Here is a 22,578-nt window from a genome sequence, read left to right as displayed (position 1 = left end):
AGCAGGACAGTGCAGGACAGGACAGTGCAGGACAGGACATTGCAGTGCAGGACAGGACAGTGCAGCACAAGACAGGACATTGCAGGCCAGTGCAGGAGAGGACAGGACAGTGCAGGACAGGACAGTGCAGGACAGGACATTGCAGTGCAGGACAGGACAGTGCAGGACAGGACATTGCAGGACAGTGCAGGAGAGGACAGGACAGTGCAGGAGAGGACAGGACAGTGCAGGAGAGGACAGGACAGTGCAGCACAAGACAGGACAGTGCAGGAGAGGACAGGACAGTGCAGGACAGGACATTACAGGACAGTGCAGGACAGGACAGTACATTGCAGTGCAGAACATGACAGTGCAGGACATGACAGGACAGTGCAGGACAAATGTTTGGAAAAGCTTGTCTAAACCTGTGCTATTTTTGTACCTTATTTCTTGAAGTAGTGAGGGAATCTGCTGCATTTAAAGCTAATTGAGCTAGATATCATTTTTTTCAGCTTGTTTTGTGAAATACAGTCTGCTGATTGTACCTCATGTTATGTCAAAACAAACCTGCACAACTTTTTTTTAAGAACTGCGGGCTGTGCGTGGTACCCTAGAGGATCATGCTTTCTACCCATCCAGGGGCAGCTTGCTCATAGTATAGTATGTGACAATATACAAAGTGTACTTTCTCACTGCAGCTGTTTCATTAAAAAATATTCATGATAGTCCAACTGTTTACTCAAACAATATTCATGTCTTCTGTTCTCCATTGTTCTGTGTTCTCAGATGAGGGATTAAAAATTATATTATGTATTAAAACAAAATAATAAAAAAAATAGGTTACTCCTTTAGTATAAACCACACAGCAATAAGCAACATAGATTAAAATACCTATATTATATATTAAACTGCATTATAGAAATGCATAATCCTTTTTTGTGATTTTTGAAGTGAACAGTGGCTTTAGAGAAGAGGAAGCTAATTTTTTTCACAAACATTAATGCCCCCTAGTGGGTCATTCTCGGCCAGCCAGAGAGAAGTTGAGAGGCCAAATGTTTGAATTGTTTTGCTGCTAACCAGACTTCACTAAGATGAAACTAGCTTCCTCTTCAAAAATATATAAAAATATCCACTGTTAGACTATCCATGCCTAGTGGGTCATTCTCGGCCAGCCAGAGAGAAGTTGAGAGGCCAAATGTTTGAATTGTTAGACTATGTATTAAACTGTTAGACTATGGCTAATATATCTTTGGACAGAATGCTGCCCTCTGTTGGTTTTACGTCGAGTAGCAGAATAACTTTGGATTTCAAACATATGCTACTTAATGTAAAACCAACAGAGGGCAGCATTCTGTCCAAAGATATATAAGCCATATGGGGCCGTGTGCTCATTTGCATTTATTCCCATGATCCTTTCGTCTAACAGTTTAATACAAAAAAACCCAAAATAAATAGAAAAAAAGAGTTTGTAAATTCGACAAAATTAATGTCCGTGAGTGCGGACATTTAACTGTTGCAGTGGGGAGACCAGCGGATCATGGAAATATATTTTATTTAAATAATTAATAAATGAAAATTAACACACTGCCACATATGGCTAATATAGCATCGGACAGAATGCTGCCCTCTGTTGGTTTTACACTGAGTAGCAGAATATTCTGCCCGAGAATATATTAGCTATATATGGTACTGTGATCATTGGTCGACAGCAGGAGGCCCCCTGCTGGCGACCAATGGAGTTGCTGATACACACATTTAAAGTACTGGCGCCAGAGCTGCGTTAACCCCGTATTAACCCCTTAACCGGAAAAAACGAAGAAAAAACGAATATTCGCCCGAAGAGAAGACAGGAACGGGCGAATATTCGCGGAATACGAAGATTTTTTTTCCCCGAAGACGAGCACGAAGACGAACACGAAGAGCCCCCTGGTGCCCAAGTCTAGTACCTATATAAAGTGGGTAATGAATCAGACAGTGACAGTTTTTACCCGACTGTTTATGTTTAGAATTCCTACAGCGCATTATAATTTTTTTTAAATTAATGATCTAATGGGATTTCAGCTGGATGGAAACACATGAAAGCTGCCCCTATGAAATAAGACGGGTAGTAGTCATCATAAAGTTCCCAAATTGTGGTTATTGATATTGGAGACTTTTTTTTATTTTTAATCCTCCTACATCAAAGCTTCTTCCTAGACCTTCTATTGAAGTGTAATGAGCTGTTAAATACCTTCCGTAGTACCGCATCTCTGTAGAGGTAACATGGCCGAGGCATAAGTAAATTATACCAAAACACCATGCTACAAATCTCACCTGTTAAGTTGTCTTCACCACATCTGAAGAAAACAAGACATAATATCAACACAGTTTCATAAAAGAGTACCTTTTTCTGGAAAGCAGACTCCCTTAGGAGTTGAAACCTTGCTGAAATTCCATTCCCCACGATATTACACAGACACGAATGTGTGTAGAATGTGGTTTTAAATTATCCACAGAGAAAAAAATGAAATCATCAATTATCTCTAAGCAGCACCTTTTCATTATATACAAAATGCCCATCTTTTACCACGCCAAAGGCTTTAACGCATGTGCCTAGGTTAAAAAAATACCAGTCTGCTCCTGGACATAGTGAGAAGGAAGTTTTCACTATGTCCGGGTACAGACTTGTATTTTCTAACCTAGGCACATGGGTGTAAGAACTTGGTGGAATTATGAGAGACCAACCTTCCTCACAAAACACGCAAATATCTCCCAAGAATCTTTAAAGAAACATAGTCCTGATTTTTAGGCATTGTCCTGCCCAGTTGCCCCACTGTCCAGCATTAGCAACATCAAGATACAGGAAGGTTTTTGTTATTCACAGAATTTGGGGAGTTTCTAAACTCCTGGAGTGTGGTTAAGCAGGGCCAACAGTACATTTCCCCGAAAAGCCATTTGTCTCACTATTCCAGAAAGCTTAACACCAGACATACAAGCCCAGATCTTAATACATTCATTCGCTTGCATGTTGTTTTGCTAAACAATGTATGTTTACACCTGTAAATTTTAAATAAAAAATAAAAAGAGATTGTGTTGGTGCACATCAGCAGTCCAGGACCCCCACTGCCTTACCTTCATTAATAACCTAGGGCTATAAAGAAACCATGGACCATTACTTAGTCATATTCAAAATAATGTATCAATCAAAAAAAGATTTTTAGCAGAAACCAATTTGACGTTTTCAGTCAAAATCTACACAACACTGAATGTTTAATGCACAGTACAAATAAAGGCTCTGGTGTAATATCCCAAGGATGCCAGTCATCTTATATCCAGGATAGTCTAATGTCTAGCCCACGTCTGAAACGTTCCTTCATTGGATTACCCTGTACCATTATTCCTGCATTATTCTTATTATTATTCCTGCATACCTTCCACTTCATGCCTTGAAATGCCCAAAGACTTGACTTTATGGCTGTAAAATAATGATATAATGATGCATTCATACCCAGAAACATTCTGGAAATTTCCCAGCAGACATCAAAGGAGAAGAGAAAGACAGAGGGGTTTCGGTCCTAAACAGGACGGACCTTCCTAAAGAGAAACACTTTGGAGGTAGGCTGCTCTATTGATCCCCTGTCCTCTCAAAGAAATACAAGTTTTACTCACTACAGCTAAGCCACAAAACCTCTAATTGTAGACTATGGTGCCGTATTTGAGCATTTCTCTTCATTTGTACTTTCCTGTGAAAATAAAAAACAATAAATCCAAAGCTGGTTTTTTTTCCCCATTTCCATTATTCTGCTGCTCTTAAGTATCTTTTTGTTGCTCTTAACTGGTAGGGTGAACGTGTACTAAACTCAATTATTGCTTAGTGTACAAGCAGCAATAAACTGTAAATACATGATGTATTAGGACCTTGCAGAGCTAGCTAAACACTTTCACCCACACATATTATAAATATGATAATTGCAGTGGAATAGCTGCACCCTTTTACTGCATTTTTAAATACTGACACTAGATGGCGGTGTGGATTTAGAAAACGTTCATTTCACAGGTCTGGCTGTTTGCAATGAAAGAAAACAAAGCTATTTTATTTTTAAGTTATCATTTCTTTTTTGTCATTTGTATAATGTCAATAGATACCGCAGCACAGTGTAATGGATTTTTTGGAAAATGAGAAACGTAAACGGAGAAGATGCGAAAAGCCCTAGTCATGTATGATTAAAGTATTCTATTTATCTATCACTTGGAAAATAAAATATCTATCTCATATGCTTTTTCCTGGCTTTTCTCATTTATCAAGCTTATCATTTCACTAGTTTCTCTGCCTGGTTGGTTTCCATATGGAGTTACCATAATACAAAAATAAGAACCACCCCACCCAGGATATACACCTGGAAAATAAACTCCTCTAACAGACAATGGCACCAATTCTCTAATATTGGCTGACCACATGAACAACACAAACTGAAGCAAATATTACATAATTAAACAAAGTTATTGGTCAGGGACAGGGATATATAGAAACAATGTGTGCAACAACTTTTTGACCACTAGGTGGCAGAATAGATCTGTTTTATTAAATAGACAAAACAATATTATTTCTTACATATAAAAAAAATTAATTTTTAATAGTCAGTCCCACAATTTATTTATTTTTATTGAAGCTTAAAGCATGTGCTTCAAAACAGTGACAACATGGGGATGCTCTGCCCTGACAGCAAAAACTGGAGCCAACTGGAACAACCAGGTACCAATCCTCCCCACCTTGAGAAGAAGTCCAGACGAGAAGGTGAGAATTAAAATAACAGCCTTCTCTAACAAAATGGTTACTCATTAACAGAATTACCAACAACCATTTTAAATATAATTAAATTATAGTTATTGCTTAATCTGTTAAAGGGTTGTATGTCACAAACTCATTAAAACTATGATTTGCTCTCCTAGGACTCAACCCAAAGACAAGTCACTTCATCATACAGCAAAAATAATGCACACGCATGCCAAGAATGTACTGTTTCCAAACATTTTGGGACAACGGCTGAAACAAGCAAATTAGGACAAAAGAACGTGTCATATTTTGATTTATAACCAGCTGTTGCATAGGCAACCTTATTTGTATATCTATGTTGCTATAAATATGGCTTTAGGAAGTAACTAAGTAGCTGAGGACAGAAATGTAGAAGGTGCACAATACGTTTCTATGAGAGGTGCAAGTTCCAACATCAGTGAATATGGGGTGTCACCTCTAGGTGTTTCCATCACCTGATGGGTTTAAGTTACCCGCTGGTACACTCCTCATCCAGAAGGTTTACTTCATTTTCAAGTGAAGATTGTCCAAATACCAAACTCCAAAGCGTACTATTGCACTTATGATATATGCCTTTTATTGTTTTGTAAACTATATAATGCTAAGTGCGTCTGCTATATGAATACTGCTAATGGTTGCTGACCTGACCCAGGGCACCACCACTAGCCACCCCCTTAGACCTACCAAGCTCTAGAGGACCTCCTCAACAGCTCTTCTGCCCGTAGAACACCAGGATATGTTATGTTCTGGTGCTTCTAATTAGTTCAGCCTTAAACAAGCAATGCACAGACTTCTCTAGTACAAACTGGATTGGTCTCAATGTTTCATAGAGAGCTGTGGCACAATAGGGAGGACATTTGCCCAATAGGATGATTGGCCATTGGCAAAACCTGCTGTACTATGCTGCGTAGAGAGTGATGTAACCCACCATAGGCTTACTAAAGCTGAATACACAAAAACAGCTTTATGCACCTAAAACTACATTTACATAACACCAATTGCAGTTTATTAAATAACAATACATTGAATTCTGAATTAAAGGGGCAGTTAAGTTCTTGTTGGAGCAGACAAGTAGATTGTATATTATAACTAAAATCCTCAACTGACTTCTACAGATGGCTAAACCAACACATGTTACTGGGATGTGGAGGAATGCACATTCCTTGTACCTATAAGCAAATGTTCTTGGCTTACAGTACATAATTCTAACATATAGGGATAGTGATCTGACAGATCTGTGTTTTATTTGACCCAACTTTCCTCAACGCTGGAAAGTATACTATATATCTGCAGAACAAAGCCTATTACATTCATTATGGGACTATTATTCTTGTGTAAATTTTGGAGTTGGGTTGCAGCCTTCAAAATTCCAGAGAACCTTTAAAAATCCATTTTTTCCACCTTAATTCTAACGTGATCCTTTAAATTTATGTCTAGGCATTTGTTTGTAGTTGAACTTCGTACAACAACATTTGAAGCTTTCGGGTTTTTTTTCCTTTCATTTTATTCTGGCAAAAACTCCCTCAACAAGAAAACGATAAACATCTGGTTTGAGTTGAAAATTAATTTGCTGTTTCAATAAGCAGATCTCAAAAATCTGTCTTTTTAGGTAAGAGCGGAATATTTATGTTCAGGAATACATTCTTGGCACCGCGTTTTTCCTAAAATCCCAAACTGTAGGAGTTAGACTGTAAAGAAAACCAGCAGCTTATATCATTTACTGTACAGGAACACATAACGGTAGGAAGGTATAAACTTTCCAGAAGACATCCTACCAGATAATTTTTATTTTAGTTTTCAAAAAAGAAATTTAGTAGATCTAGTTCCATACCAGAAGCGCCCGGTGGTGTAGCTAAGTCACTATTAGGATAAGGGAAAGTAAAATACCCCACAGTGAGAATAAGGCATTGGCCCATGGGCCTGGTAATCGGAGGTTACCACCCTAGCGTCTAGGGCTCGAGAGTTATCTGACAGTTTCCAGTTCTAACATTAAAGAGGAACTTTCAAATTGGAGATAAAGCCATAACCATATCCATCACCAAGCATTTATGTTATTGTCCTCTCTACTGAGCATGACATTGGCACATGACATGACCTTGGTCCGGGGCACTGCCTTGGCGATGCCCAATTTGGCATTTTAGTTTGAGAGTGTCCTGAAAATGGAGACCGTACTACAGTTGGGAGAGTTTATGAGGCTCATTGAGTAGGAATGGAACCATACTATGTATTAACCTGTAAAACACTTCATTTTGTCAACATAAAACACATGAAATACAATACAAAAGGGTGACATTTTGGTGACAGATCCCTTCAAATCAACAATAGTTTGAGTTTAAATTGCTGAATTCCACGGTTGCCCGGCAAGAAGTAACATCTTCAATTGGGATACGTGTGAATTCCGTCGCTCTCCCTGGGGGGTAATGTTGCATTACAGAGCATCGGCCTGCCCTCTGGCAATGGGGGAGCTAACTGGGAGCAGGATGAAAATAGATACAGCTTATTGACAAACACGGAGTAAAGGGGGCAGCCACAGACACAAAGCCCGTCATTGTTTTTTTAAACAGATCCTTGTAATGATGCTTTAGAAACGACTCCCTTAACCACATGCCCGTGAAATCGCAGAAGAACACAGATGCACTGAAACATCTCGATACAATGACTCATGTTCCTCAGGACTCTGCTGGGATCCGATTAACTGCATATTTGGGACAAATGATGTGAAATGATGTAAGGGCAAACCCTTAAGTTGTGATATTTGACTTGTGTATAAAATGTGAGCTCAGTGAACAGCACATGGAACAAATGGGGCTCCATGTGAGGATTTGGAAGCACACTTAAATGAACTCATGCAATACTAATACTACAATACTAACACAAATGTCTACCGCGCGGCCATTGTCCACCCCAAAATGCGTGAGGTCATCTGATTTGGGGATCTCGCCTGTGGCAATATGATATGTTTCACGCAGTTCACCGGGTCGAGCCTGGCACGTTTCTGCTAAAAGATGTCGGTCATTTATGAAACATAGCTTAATTATTGCATTCACTTTAAGAACGCTCACTTATTATACTATGAATTATACATGGTTAGTCCGTAATACAGGAACATTTTAGGCTTTACATAGCTGATGAATTAAACTATTTCAACTCCAGGCAGCTGAATTGTGAGCTCCTGTTTTAGTGAATAAACCCCTCAGCATTGCATAAACTGTTCCCCAGCTGATCATTGATTACCCGTTGGCATCAGAGTTTAATACATTTCGCAGAAAACATGAATTGGATTTCTAGGATTATAGAAACACAGAATTTGATGGCACGTACAAACCATTCAGCTCATCTTGTCTGCTTATTTCTTCTGATATAAACTCTTAGACTTTAATCAGTCCTTGGTCTTCTCCTAGAACCAGGATCGCTTTATGCCTATCCCAGGCATGTTTAAATTATCTCACTGTATTAGGCTCTACCACTTCTGCTGTGAGGCGGTTCCATTTATCTACTGGCCTCTTGGTAAAGTAAAACTCACTTACACTTTATCCAAACTTCTAATGCTTTAGTTGCATAGCATTGAACTACAACACTTGCCTATAACTTTCAACTACAATGCTTGCCAGGCTGTGCCAGTTTGTCAACCTCCTGTAGTTCTTTCAATAAAATATAGTTATCTAGTATCTATAATACACAGATTATTGTGACTTTATAGGGTGACACAGGAAGCGTTTGGAAGAAGTATTAGTTTTTGGTTAATGTGACAGGTATGATGCCTTCACATCATGTCTAATACTAATGACATGATGACGTAGTCTATAGCCAATAAATACAAAAGTCTGGAAAATGAGGAATTTTGTTCTTACAGCACAAAATAAGATAATTAGAATTGCAACCAGTACAGCATACTGATTATGACAACGTTGTTGTTTTCTGCCTTTGATGACATCACTATGCATATACCCACTTCAATCATTACTATTAATGAATACAATTACTATACTGACTAAATATAACGGAAATATATATTATGTTATATAATTACTATAATTTGCATAGAAGGTTTCTTAGCAATGAGATGAAAGAGGTGAAGGCGGCGCCTAAAAAAGGGAATTGTCATCTTCTGCCACCAGTCTACTCCAGAACTGGCTTAGCAAGCTCTGGAGCTGCAGTTTCTACTAAAGGCAATGTTTTTTTTTCTTTTAAAGAATGCATATAAAGTTACGCACAAAGTACTTCAATATGCATGCTTAGTTGATGACGTCTCTTTAAAGGTCCATGCAGAGAGAATCCACAAATATCTTCCAACTTCCTGCTTCGTCTGACATTAGGATTCCAGCTGCAACCTTTGCTGAGAAATCACACAAAAGGGTTAAGAGAAAACATAGACTAACCTCCTGACAAACAGATGTCCAACAGCAAAGGCAATATGTGCACTTCTCAGTCATGGTGACCAACAGAAAAGTACGGCACCCCCCCCAACCCCCTCCCCCCAAAAAATCTGTTCATCATTAGTGTATGGGGTGCCTTTATAAAATGCTTAATGGGCTACAAGTTAAAAGAGATATGATAAAAAGCAGGGCATGAAATAACTTTAAATGAATATTGACAGGAAACATATGCACACAGACCTTTAAATAGAAGTGTAATTGGCAGTTTTGTCCATTTGATTCCCCAAACACCACTTAAAAGATAATTCCAGGCAAATGTCTTGTGCGCCAAATGGTATCTACAACTTTGGACATGCTGGACGTTTAGGAGAACCCACCTCAATATCACTGAGACACCCCTTAGAGTTATGATGAAAAGGGTTAAATGTGAGATACTGTCCTGAAAAAGAAATGCGTAGTAATGACGTAATTACAGTGATTTGACTTAAACGTTCAACATTAAAAAATATAAGCTTCGACATATTTTGTCATTTGTCAGTTTTTTTCTTCTCCTGTGACATCATTTCATTACATGAGAAGTTTTAGATAATGAGATAAAAACACAATGGAGTCCATTCTCCACCGATTCATTTCAGGGTTTTGATTCTCCCCTTAAATATATATGTGTGTAGAACGTTACAAAAAGTTTCAGAAATAGTAACTATTATTTATTTCTATATTTCAGGTAGATACCCAGGTACTAATGATCCTCAGGTACTTGCGCATCTAGTTCTTGTACTAGTCACATGTAACACAGCAAGCAACACTTTCACTCATTTTTGCCACAAATGGCATGAAATGTCACAAAAACAGGCTGCATATTGAATTGTGACAATACTCTGGATTCCCATTCTGTGATTCTGCCGTCAGCTCAGGCCAGTACAGCCTCCTGGTGGCCGAGGTCCGGCTAGGCAACTGGAGCCAACACTGAACTTCAGTAGGACACCTCTACTGCTTCTAGAATGAAAACCCTACTTAGAACACAATGATAGCTCCTCAGATGACAATATGAATACGGCACCTACAGGAAAAATGGTGGCAGCTGCTATTTTAAATGGATATCACATTTCCATGACAAGAAAATGAATGGCTTACATGAGGGTAGAAGGAGCTAGGTTGACACATTGAGGTTTAACCTGTCCAAATGTATTCTATTTATTAGTAAAGAGGTCTTGTATTAACAGATTAATCGTCTGATACTGCAACACAGAAAAAAACCCCATTTCTTTCTTACAAAAACATTTAATTGCAGGAAACCACAACAAATACATTACATATGAGCACCATTTTATAAAATTTTACAAAAATGCTGTGTAACTGATAGGATAACACTTTGCATCTCCCATTGGAAGAATATCCAGTGATATGAAATAGCCAAAAAAAATGTACATTTCATCATTAGTGGGTTTTTTCTATGGTATTGCTACTGTATATTAACAGAAGTCATTTCCTCCACTAAGGCACCATCAGTCTGTACAAGCGTGGAGGATCGGACACGGAATAACGCGAGAAACATACATCATGTGTACAGCCGGTCTGCCGAAAGAGGCAGGAGACTTGCTGGCAGGTAGTGATGCCTTTTACGGAGCTTCCAGAAGAGTTGAACTTTATTATGCATTATGAAGGGCCACCTTTCATAACTGACAGGCTGAACAGTATAGTTAAAACTTTGTCCACAAAAAGCATCACCGACTGCAACCTTACAGGGCAAACATGACAAGCATTACCAAAAACTACATATAGGAAACATACATACGAAGTCCATCACACCTGCACATTCATATATAATGCAAGTGACTGTAAATACTTGAGGACCAAAAATATAATACACAAATTATAAGGTTTATACTCCCAACGCTTGCTGATTTCCACTATGGTCATTCACAGTATGCTGGGTATTTTCCCTTTACTAATGGACTCCATATTCATGGATTCCATATTAATTAGCACAATCCATACCACCCAAGTGTCTCGTTTTAAGCAGGACCTTCCTGGTTTTTGGGCACACATTTGGAATGAGAGCAACATTCTGTCTGGTCTCTCTGCATGCAGATACATTTCAGATCATGGTCATCGGAGTTGAAAGAGTTAATAAGAATAACAACGTTCCAATTCCTGACAACCACAAATATGTCTAGAGTAGTGCGGGGGGGCAATATAACTATTTTAATTTAAGAAACCCCTTACATTGTGCATAGCCTACTCCCTAGATGATTTATAATCCGCCAACCCCCATTAAGTCAATAGCATGGGATTACGCCGCTCTTTAGTATTTTGGATGTGGTTACCATTTATGGGTTCATACATCCCATATACAGTAGGGTATCGCTTTACACTTAACATGCATACCTGTCCTGAAAAATGATTGATGTGGAAGCCTGATGAAGTACTTCTGCTTGACCATAGTACCGGTGATACAGGAGATGTTACCCCATATCACCATATGGAGACTAAGGGTGGGCAGAGACAGAGTACATTTCCCTTCTTCTCCCATCCGCCGCTCATCAGACGCAGATGTTCACAGCTAGTCAGCACTGTGGATAGAGGACTAATCCAGCCCAGTTGTGCTCAACCAAAATAAAACTATTTGGTAAATAATGAATCTCTGACATGGACATAATCGCGCTAATGCTAAAAGCTGCGGCTGCATTCCTTCGGAGAACAGGCCACAGACTGAAACGAACCATATTGCTGCTAATAGAAACCGACAGCGGCTCTAAGAAGCGGAACCTTACATTTTAAAGGTGCAGTTCCAACTGCTCTGCTTAATTTACCACTTTTGTAACTAAAAGCAACATTACAAACATCACTTCTACTCCTGTTGAATTTCCAAACCTTCCTTAGAAATAAGTCTTTAGTCTTTTATCTCATACTTGTTGGGCACACCTCACTGTTATGTGGATACCTGGGAACTTTCATGCCCCGGCTACCACCCTTGCTGGATACAGGTAGAAAGTCCTGCTGATGTCGCGGGACACCCAATTGTTGGAGTGGAAGCAGGCGGGGAGTGGGGGTGACAGGGAGTATTTACAGGTATGCTAATATGGCATTAATAAATCAGGCATGGATCTTTGTTACCATAGAAACTGAAAATGCTTCTTAAAAGTTTCCTTGTCTTTATGTGATTGAGCAACCAGAGCAAATAATAAAATGACAGATCTGTTATGGCTTACTTTCTTAGGATCCGGGGGTCTAAGAGGAACAGCACAATTACAGAGACCGTAAAGACTGAGAATATTTCAATAGCATACTTTGGTTCACTTATAATCTCTATACCCTTCAAGGAGCTGCATCATCAATGGGATTCTTGAGCAACACGGTCATCGACCGTGCCACTTTTCAGTGTAATTTCCAATGGAATCATTTGTGATTTAATCATTTTCCTAGAATGCTGATAAAAGCTCACTGATTATCTGGCAGTAAAATGTGATAACCTGTTAAAAACATTGCTCTGCAATCACTTTACCCACATCGTCCTAGTTAGATCTATTAATAATTAATACTAATTAATCTAAATGTCACTGAAAGGATATTATCCTTTCCCTTAAGTAATTAGTTAAGTCTGTGTCCCACATGCATTCAACTCAGCTAAGGTATAATAGTCCCGACCTTTACACCAATTTTATAGCACTAAAGAAAAAAAGAAAGTGTATATTAATGCTCAAATCTATGGGACAAAATCAACTTAACCCTTAACAAAATTGTTTTTACCCAAATGAGAACACTGTGAGGAATGAGAGCACTGTGAAAAATGTAAACACTGGATGGAGTGACATCAAATTTGGCATTTATTAAGGGCCACGCCAATACATAATGGGACCCACAATGTTCCAATATCCTTTAACCACTGAATGTACTTCTAACATTGGTTTGAGCGCCAAGAACACTGCGACAATACAAATATATCATTATTTGGTGAGGTGACGCATTCTTATGGTTCATTGGGTCCTGGCTCTGGCCCTCAAGGGCCCAGCAGTTCAAGTGTTCCATCTATTGTATGACAGACCCCACAGTTAATTAGCACCCATTATTGTTAATCTCCTCCCTAAGTCTAAAACCTGGATGTCACATTAGACCCCTTTATGCAATACGACTAAAAACATTCCCGCAGCCTATAGCAGCAAACGAAATTAAAGGGGCTGTTCCACCTATTCTACTAAATGGAGCGACGGAAACATCATTCCTAGTATTGCAGAATTCCCTGACCTTTTTCAGAAATAACGCTTTAATAATTGTCATGTGACACAAAAGCAGGCACTGATAGGCTGTTGCCATAGAAACTGAAAAAGGTTATTTAACATTTGTATGTGATTTAACCTTTATATGCAAATATACAATGGAAAACAAAATGGGTAAGGGTTTTCTTTGTTAAGCATACACAGGAATGCAATTAATGTTTTGTATAAGTGGAACGGCACCTTAAAGTGTTACTTTACAACAGAGGGTAAGTTGCCTGTGAGCTTTCACCTATTAATGCTCTGTTCTTCTGGGGGTGTTGTAGTTCGTCATTAAATCTCTGTGATAGCAGCAAGAGGTAACATTGTATAATGGCTGCGTTTCCCTTTTAAATACACCCTGAATGTACCAGAAAGCACCAGGAGGAAAGGCTGTAAAGCTCCTGAAAATAAATGGCTGGGAACTATTTGGCCTCCTTAAGGGTTCTCAACTTTTTCTACCATGTTAATTACCGCTCTTTCATTCAGGCCTGAAAGTTATAACCTAGTAAAACTTCCCCCAGCCCCCTTTCAACGCATGCTTTAGTACATTACAAGCAATAAATAAGCGACTGTTGTCCGACTTTCTTTTATGGAAGTTACTAAGATACTGTACAACCACGCAATGCCTTCTCCCTCAGAGAGGCCTGTAAAACCTGTGTAATGGTCTAAGTACATTGCTTGATGTGACCAAAAACTCCCATAATGCTCTGCCGGCCACCACAGCCATTATCCACCTCGGCTGTTGAGCCAGAGGTTGCCTGTTCCTGTCGTAGAAGGCTCTCTGGAATTAAAGATGTCCCGGGTAAGTTGCAGTCCTGAGGTTGGCCCTGGCTATTCATCCTCGAAAAGAAGCCGGAAAACAATTGGCTTGGTTGACAAATTCAGAATTCAGTTCATGTTAAAAAACCACCAGACATCGGAGTCACCATCTCTCCCATACAAATATTATGAAAGCGCCCCCCTTGGGTGCTCGCTGTTACGTTTCTTTTACACCCAAAAAAGTTCAAAGGGAACTTAAGAACTTTAGTCATAATAAATAGTCATAGTATGGCAGGAACTGCTCCGCTTTGGTTACATCATTCATCCGGCATTCAGAACATCTAAACACGTCATTTAAAGGGTGTTTCCAGTTGGTCGGATCACCTTCCCTTATTGATGTGCACGTCAGTCTGTGAACCTCTGCAGCAGGTCTTCTCGGTGTATGTTGATTCCTTCTCTAAAACGATCGCAGCCGGGGAATTCTATGAGATCTGCTTCTCCCAGGGCACATACTGCTGTGCGTGGCCTGTGTGACTGAAAACCTGAGAAATCAGTAGATACTCCGGTACCAACAGACCTGTAAGGGCGGCGTGTTGAGTACATTTGCCGTACGTGGACAGGGGTCCGTCTGCGGCCCCATTTCTTACGGGCTGCCTTGGTTCCCCAGATGACCAACCCAAAGAGAAGCAGCACAGCGTTTAGGGCAAGAAGGGCCAGGGCAAGCAATTGGTAATTTAGCAGAGGTAAGTCTTCCTTAGATGGTAAGGTCACAAGTCCTACACAGTGATCCCTAGGGGCCACAGGGCATGCTCTTCCACCAATTATGCTCTCCACACATACTAAATATGGAGTGTCCCCAGTCAGCTCTTGCAAGGTCAGTGATTCCGCTGGGCCTCGTGGATAAACAAAGCGCTGGTAACGGCCAGTTTGCCCAAATCGCTCATACAGCACCCTAAACAGCACAGGGCCTCGTGTATGAGAGGTCAGAACCTGCCAGCGGATCCTAGCAGTGCTGCTCCCTACAGACTCCACAGACAGGTTCAGCAAGTATAGCTTGTTGAATTCACATGGGTCAGAAAGGAGAGATGGCAGAGGGGCTACCTGATGCAGCGTCTCAGCAACTGGGTCCAGCAGCTCAGTCTCTTGATCCTGGAATGAATTGGGAGATGGCTGCATGGCGTCAGGGTGTCGGTGGTGCAAGGTACCAGCCTCTGGGATGTCATGGGAATCACCTTTGCCTGCAGTATCATCCTGATGTAGCATTGTAAATTTAGACTTACGTGCATCATCATGCATTATCTCATGAGGAGGTTTCACGGTGCCAAGAAACTTTGCATGCGCAGACCCAGAAGGCGGCTCCAAAGGATCAGGGTGATGCAAGGTATCCGTTTCTGGAACACTGGGGTGTAAATTTTTGGATGTAGAAGGCAGAATACCCGAATGCTTGGAGTGCAATGGTCTTAATGTCTGAGTCACTGGTACGGAAAACTTTGGGTGTAATTTTTCGGATTCGGGATTGAGTTGGCTGGGTTTAGCCAATTCTGATTTGGTCTCTCCTGGCTTCACAGATTCGGTGAGCATTTGCCCGCGGTGCAATGTGTCTGCAGAGTCACTGCCTTTCTCCCTTGGCACTGTACCCTGTCCCTGATGCTTGTTTGTATTTTCCCTGATTATGCTCTGTGTCTTTTTTGTTGTGTTGGCCTGTTGTCTCAATTCAAATGTTCCACTATCTGAAGAACTTTGTGATGAGAGTGTGGACAGAGGTAGTAGCAATTCTTGCTTTTTGGGAGCTCTAGTCATGATCTGCTCTATAATTTTCACACTTGGTTCATCCTTCCTGTCTTTTGCAGCATGGTGCATTACCAAATCCTTGTGTCTTAAGGTGCTAATCGCTCCTTGCTCCTGTGCAGCAGGGGTTGTGTTGAGAATACATCCCCCCTCCCCCCGTAAATATGAATCTTCTAAATAATCTAAGTATTTCCCTGCTACCTCTTGAGGCTCCCAGCACTGCACAAACACGGTTAGCATCCGGCTCCGAGGGTACAGGATTCTCTGAATCCAATGCTTAAGTCCCAATAGATGACAGTCACAGTTCCAGCGATTGCCATCCAGCTGTAGTCGATAAAGAGCTGGGTTACCAGAAAACATCTGATCAGGCAGGAAGCTCAGCATGTTGTGTTGCAAATCCAGCACCCTTAAACGGCTTACCCCATGGAAAGCCCCAGGATGAAGGTTGGACAGTGCATTATGGCTCAGGTTCAGTACCTCTAAATTGGGCAATGGAACCAGTAAACCCTCTGGGAGCTGCTGCAACAAATTCCCATTCAAATGTAGCTCTTGAAGTGCCCCAAGCCCCTGAAATGTTTTATTATGCAACAACGAAAGTTGATTTGAGCTGAGAATGAGCCTTGAAAGCCTTTGTAATCCATGAAACATTCCTGGTCCTATTTGTTGCAGGTGGTTTCCAGCCATGGTGAGTGTGCTGAGTGACCTGAGAGGTAAAAAGGTGGAATGCCGAAGGGAACGCTGAGGGTTCCCAGACAAGCTGAGTAGACGCAACTTTCCAAGCCCTGCAAAGGCATTTTTACTGATATTGGTGATTTTATTGTTCTCCAGATGCAAATACAGCAAGTTAGAGAGAGCAGAAAATGGAGAGCCGTGCAAGTTCTGGATCTCATTATTGTCCAATCTCAGCTTAATCAGTGATGTCAGGCTGGAGAAGCTGGCTTTGCTAACATTGTTGAGTCGGTTGCTATTCACATTGAGCACTTTGAGTTTTTTAAGAGGGGATAAGGCACCAGGGGCCACCACAGGAAGGAGATTATTGCCAAGGTACAATTCTTCAAGGTGGCCGAGTTTCTCAAAAGCTTTGAGGTGGATAAAATGTATTCTATTGTATTGCAGATCAAGCCTCTGCAAATGTGGAAAGTTCAAGAAATCCAAGGAACTGATATTGGAGATAAAATTTCCTCCCAAACTATAAGTCTTAGTTCCACTTGGGCTTCCAATTGGGCTTAGTTTGGGCACAGCAAGTAAACCTTTATTGGAGCACAGAATGTGATGGAGATGCTGGCAATCACATGGCTCTGGGCATTTCAGCTGCACGCTCCAGCAGATGTTACAAGCCACCAGCATCAGCAGCAATAGGTGCACAGCCTTTTCCATGTCACCTGGGGCAAGTTAAAAAGCAACCCAACTGTGTGCATCCCCAACTTGTTCTAGGACTACTTTGAGTTCTCGACTGTTGTCACATTGCTTGCTGAGTCAATGTCAAGCTTAGCAGTCTCACAAAACTATAAATGATACTGTTTACAATCCACACAAAATGTATTCATGTAAACTCACTGTGCATCTCAGAGGTCTCCAAAGCAGCCTTTAGCAAACCAGGCACTTTATGTTCTGATGTCTGGCTGTGCTGTGTAGATTGATAGTCTGGCAGCAGTCTCTAGAGCCATGGCCACTGCTTTTCAAGAGTCGATCTAGAGTCGCCTTCCAAGTCTGTTCTCCATGCTGTGTTTTTGTTTATACAGGGATCCAGATATCCAAAAGTGTAGGAGGTTCAGCTTTCCCCGCAAGCAGCAAATGAATGCACAAACTGTGAGCTTATCTTTCTTTTGTGCAGGATAAATCAGAATGCATCAGAAAGTTTGTGGATCTGAGTTCCAGACGGAAATACGTGCTTCCCACACTTGGTCCCTAGAGGTTGTGAGCAAGGAAAGAGGATCCTGGAGAGGCAGCTCAGAGCTGCTGGTGGGAGGAGGAACATACAACACATGTGAGGCAGAGAGCACACTTTACTGGGGAACAAAGGACTACTCTCAGCCAAAGCCAAATGCTCAGCTCAAACTCCCAATCCCCCCTTAATAGATCTGTAGCTGTGCCTGCTAACACACTGATTTCATTAACACATGGAGAGCTACCTCTGACGGACACTACATGCTGCTCTTTGTAAAATGCCATCTACTCTGCTAGGGTTCTGGATCTTTTATTTGAGATGAAATCAAATACATAATACAGTATATGAATGGCAACATAATGACAAATAGTATTACTTTTGTATGAGCAGTATTTTATTTATTGACTCAGTATATTGACGATATACTAGACTATAAATGCTATATATAATAGATATATGTAATGTATCCATGCATTGCTACGCACATTCTCATACATCAACTTTCTAAAAAACTTTTTCTAATAATAAGTCCCTATGTTTATAAATCAACAAATCATGGTAATATATTACAGCAATGCATAATATAGTGCTATATACATTAATAATGTTGTGTATTGCACATTATGGAAATATGAGTATTGATAAAACTTAATGAACGCCGTGAAACCGAATACGTTTTTTTTTCCTTTCTTGAGGAATGAGTCTTTAGCTGAATTTTTAGCAATGGCAAAGTTCATTGTTTTTAGAGTAAGTTTCTGTACTATTTTATTGGGTGATCAACGGATTATATATAAGGACATTTTCTACCTCTAATAGTATATTCTGACTTTTTTCTATTTTCTATATGCTATGTACCCTGTGTTATTGAAAGGGTTAACTATTTCATCCACTGTTTTTTCCCTGGATACATTTTTTATTCCATCATCATATGTTTTAGTGTGTATATATATATATATATATATATATATATTAAAGCTATATGTATTTATTTATTGCGGAGATGTATTTTGGTTAATTCCTGTCTTGTTTCCTTCTAAAACTTCATGTGCTGAACTTAAAATTCCTTCCAAGAATTTTTTTTATGACAGTTGGATAACATCAAGTCCCATAACCGTACAAAGCTAATGACTCCACAAGACACCAGGAAATGCCAGAGGTTCCAAGATGACAGGAGAAAACAAATATAATTAAGACACAGCTGACGCAACCAGAAACGCTATAGCGTACAAACGCTATATCACACTGTGTTCTGTGATTTCTATCTGGCTTATGGCATTGTCAAGAAAACATGCGGGTGAAGCCTTTCTGAAACTACAATTAAAAAAAAAAAGGGATTAAACTCAAGAAGAGACCACTGAGTCCTTGGAAGTGAATAACCTTGACCACTGCATAAGACACCGGCACCTTATTGTAGTAGTCAGCGTCCCTCAACAAAATAAAGTTTTTTAACTTAAATATTAGTGAACCCTGACAGATATTAGATATTAACTCTTTTATGGTCTAGATTGTTGGTGCTTAGCGTGGCACAAGGACATGCATGTTACCAGCGAAGACCTTAAAGGGGCACTCTGGCCATCACATGCACTTTAATACATATACTGTAGCTTAGTGGTCCCTTTCATTTTCGATTCTCCTAAAGGTAAGTGCTTTTTTGTTTAAGAAAGCATATTAAAGTACTTAGAACGTATCATCATTTGTATTATTTGTAGGTAAGGCTACTTGGGACACTAGACTGTCCGTTTAAGACCTCAATCAGTCCTTAGTCTGGTTTCATATTCAGGGTAGCGTTATGCCTATCCCATATATGTTCATATTCCCTCAATAGCTCAGCCTCTACCACCTCTCCTGGGAGGCTGTTCCATTTATCTACCACCCTCAGTAAAATCTCCAAACATTACATCTAACCTTGCCATTCTAGACCATGGTCTCTTGTACCGAAATTTCTACTCTGAAATAAAAGAAATAAAGAAAAGAGTAACAGTAACATGAACAAACACAAGGCATACTGGTACAGAAGACAAACTTGTTCCTGCAAGCTTATGGTCTGTTATTCTTGGGCTAAACTGGTTATTCTGGAGAACAAAGCAATTTAGTCTAACCATTGCCCCAAACTGTCTCTGGGTGATGTTAGACCATCAGTGCCTAATGAAGCAAAAGGCAAAACACATGTCGGGCTGCTGAGGTGGTGTTGGGAATTTATTTTTCAATCTGTTCACTTTTAGCAGAAAATAGATATCCAAGTTACATGTTAATTGGTCACTATACTCTTCTTGTGGTTCTGATTCAGTTATAGGATTGAATTCTCTATAGCGATCTTCTTGGATGGACTTGATTATTGTTATTTAATAAAATATTTTTTTATTATTGTCCCTAATTAAATCATTTCTTCGCAGTAAGTAGCTTAACGGATATATCATAAATCTGCCAAAAAAGCTACATTTTGTATTCTGTCTGAAAACATGTTGCAGCCCTTACCAGTAATGCCACAGCCCAAACCGACTCTCACAATCAAATGCAAAAATGCAAACAGCACAACTTTTCCCCTTTTGTTCTATTGTTTTGTAAACTCGAGGCAAGGGGACTTCTTAAGGATTTTTAATTGGAAAGGTGGGGGTAAGGTTAAAACAATATGTTGATTGATAATGCCAATACAGATAAGGAGAAGAGGAGGCAAACTGTCCAAGCCTTTTGCTATCTGTGGCATCAGACAAAATAGATCACCAAGCTTGATCGAAAGAACTGCATATGGTTGGGAGGTTGATGCTATCAAAAGCTAGTCCTAAGAAGTAAATGTTGGTTCAATAATTAAAAATAAAAAAATAAAAAGATATTCCCAATAACCACATTGTTTTGCATTACATATAATACTATAATAAAAAAATGCTAGATTTCTGAAGGGCAATTGATAAATTCCACCCTAGCTCTAGATTGGGCAACATTCAAGGACGTGTTGGTCTAATACATACAAGGAGCCTTAACTAAGAGGTTTGCAAATGTAGAACAGGAGCCCTGTATGTACAGACAGATTAGATCAGGGTCCTCAGACTGCATTCCACCAAGTAGCACCCCAAGTAAAGGGGAAGTTCAGTGAAAGGAAATTATTAGATAATGTAGGCTATACAGGGTCATCCCAAAACATTGTGCTGCCTGGGGTCCAAGGGTGAAATGCTGCCCCCCAGCAAAACCATGCCCACATCCATTAGGCCGTCTCATGATTCGTAAATTCATTCACGTGTGCTATCTAACGTAGGACCACCAACAAGGGGTACAACTTTTACAGATGTAAGGGTCTGGCTGTCTTGGGGGGCTGCACAGAGATACAAAGCTTCCCTGTTTAATCGATGCAGAGAATTCTCCGGGTGAAGCTCTTCTTCTTTGGGTCGGTTTCTTCTTTCTCTTGGCAAAGCAGCAGCATCTGGCTGCACAAATATACTTTTTTTTTAACCAATATTGGGACATATACACAAGCCCAGGCTGCTACAGTAATGCAAAAAAACAAACAAAAAAAACCCCCACACACTTTAATATGACGGCAGTGTTTAATTATCACAATCAATACACTGCATTTAGGTGAGAAATACATTCATTATGACAGCCAAATACAAGATAAAGACGTGAACGTGTAAAGAGGAACAATTAAGTGGGGCAGTCAAAATGGGTTATGGGTCTTTTGACAGGAGGTATCTTGTCAATCAATTGTATAATCTCATTTCGTTATGTAACATATAAAACCCTTTCATGCCAACCTGGTGGTAAAGGTTTCATAAGCAAATGGTTAATTAAGGGATGCACAGTACTGCTACACACAGTGCTCATTTTCCTAGTTTAACGGATTCGATACATTTAAAAATAAGTAAATAAGGGATATTTGAAAACGTGTCCCATGCAAAATAGGAAAAAAGCATTGCTTAACAAGATTGCCAGATAAATATTTAAAATATTACAATGTAACATGTAAAATGTTTGCAATTTCTAATGGAGTTTCTGCCCCCCCCATGAGATCTTATGACAGCAGGGAGACCTAGTGACACACAAACCCGCTTACCAATATGTAGTGACCCCATTTCTTTAATTCTAGTATCTTTCTCGAATTGGAATTCCACTATTAATATAGTTTTTGTCCTGGGGCAAACAAGTCACTAAGGAGTGCAGTGAAACATCCTATTTTATTCAGCTTTCTATCCGCTTCATTATATCAATTGTTAAATTGACAAAAATATTCAACAAAAAACAGGCCGTACAATAGTACATGTCTTTAGTAGATTATTATTTATACATGTCTTGTTTTAGATGATGAATTACTTTGCCAAAATGTTCCCGTAAGTGAATTAATTAGTAATAAAAGATGATTATAATGGGTGTGTGTTACATATTTTAGTATCGTCTACAAGTCATAAGTGCATTTTGTTAATGGAACTGAATTCAAAGAATGGGAGGGCTATCCCATGACTTACCTTTGTGATAGTTTTATTATTGGATAATCTTGGTAGGCACTTCGGTTCCAAATGTATATTTGTACAGAAATAAAATTGCACGTATAGTACCAAAAGATATTAGTTTATTTTTATATTCATCATTGCATACCAAAACCCATTTCCAATAAACATGAACAAAGAAAAACTACTCAAGGACGGACAGAGGTCCAGTCCCTTGGAACTTTGAGGGTTAAACATAATAGGTTACATCTGCTTCATCTGCGGAGGTTTATAGAGCAGGGAAAACATGGATTCCTGCTTCGCA

The 22,578-nt window shown here is 39.7% G+C and overlaps 1 protein-coding gene across 1 annotated transcript; it reads right to left on the bottom strand.

The window, feature by feature from the left end:
• Positions 1 to 14,567: 14,567 nt before the first annotated feature.
• On the bottom strand, positions 14,568 to 17,327 carry LOC149300803 (uncharacterized). The gene has a single exon (XM_089484810.1). It carries the CDS (start codon positions 17,325 to 17,327, stop codon positions 14,568 to 14,570), a length of 2,760 nt encoding a protein of 919 aa, XP_089340936.1.
• Between the last annotated feature and the right edge of the window lie 5,251 nt (positions 17,328 to 22,578).

This window comes from Sceloporus occidentalis, unplaced genomic scaffold (assembly GCF_023333645.1).
Source record: "Sceloporus occidentalis isolate IW3139 unplaced genomic scaffold, rSceOcc1.0.p SCAF_23, whole genome shotgun sequence".
Classification (NCBI taxonomy): Eukaryota; Metazoa; Chordata; class Lepidosauria; order Squamata; family Phrynosomatidae; genus Sceloporus; species Sceloporus occidentalis.
Note: the sequence above shows the minus strand (reverse complement) of the source record. Positions and strands in the feature narration are given on the sequence as shown.

Coding starts and splice junctions, on each gene's coding strand:
- LOC149300803 (XM_089484810.1), bottom strand. CDS start 17,327: ATGGAAAAGGCTGTGCACCTATTGCTGCTGATGCTGGTGGCTTGTAAC.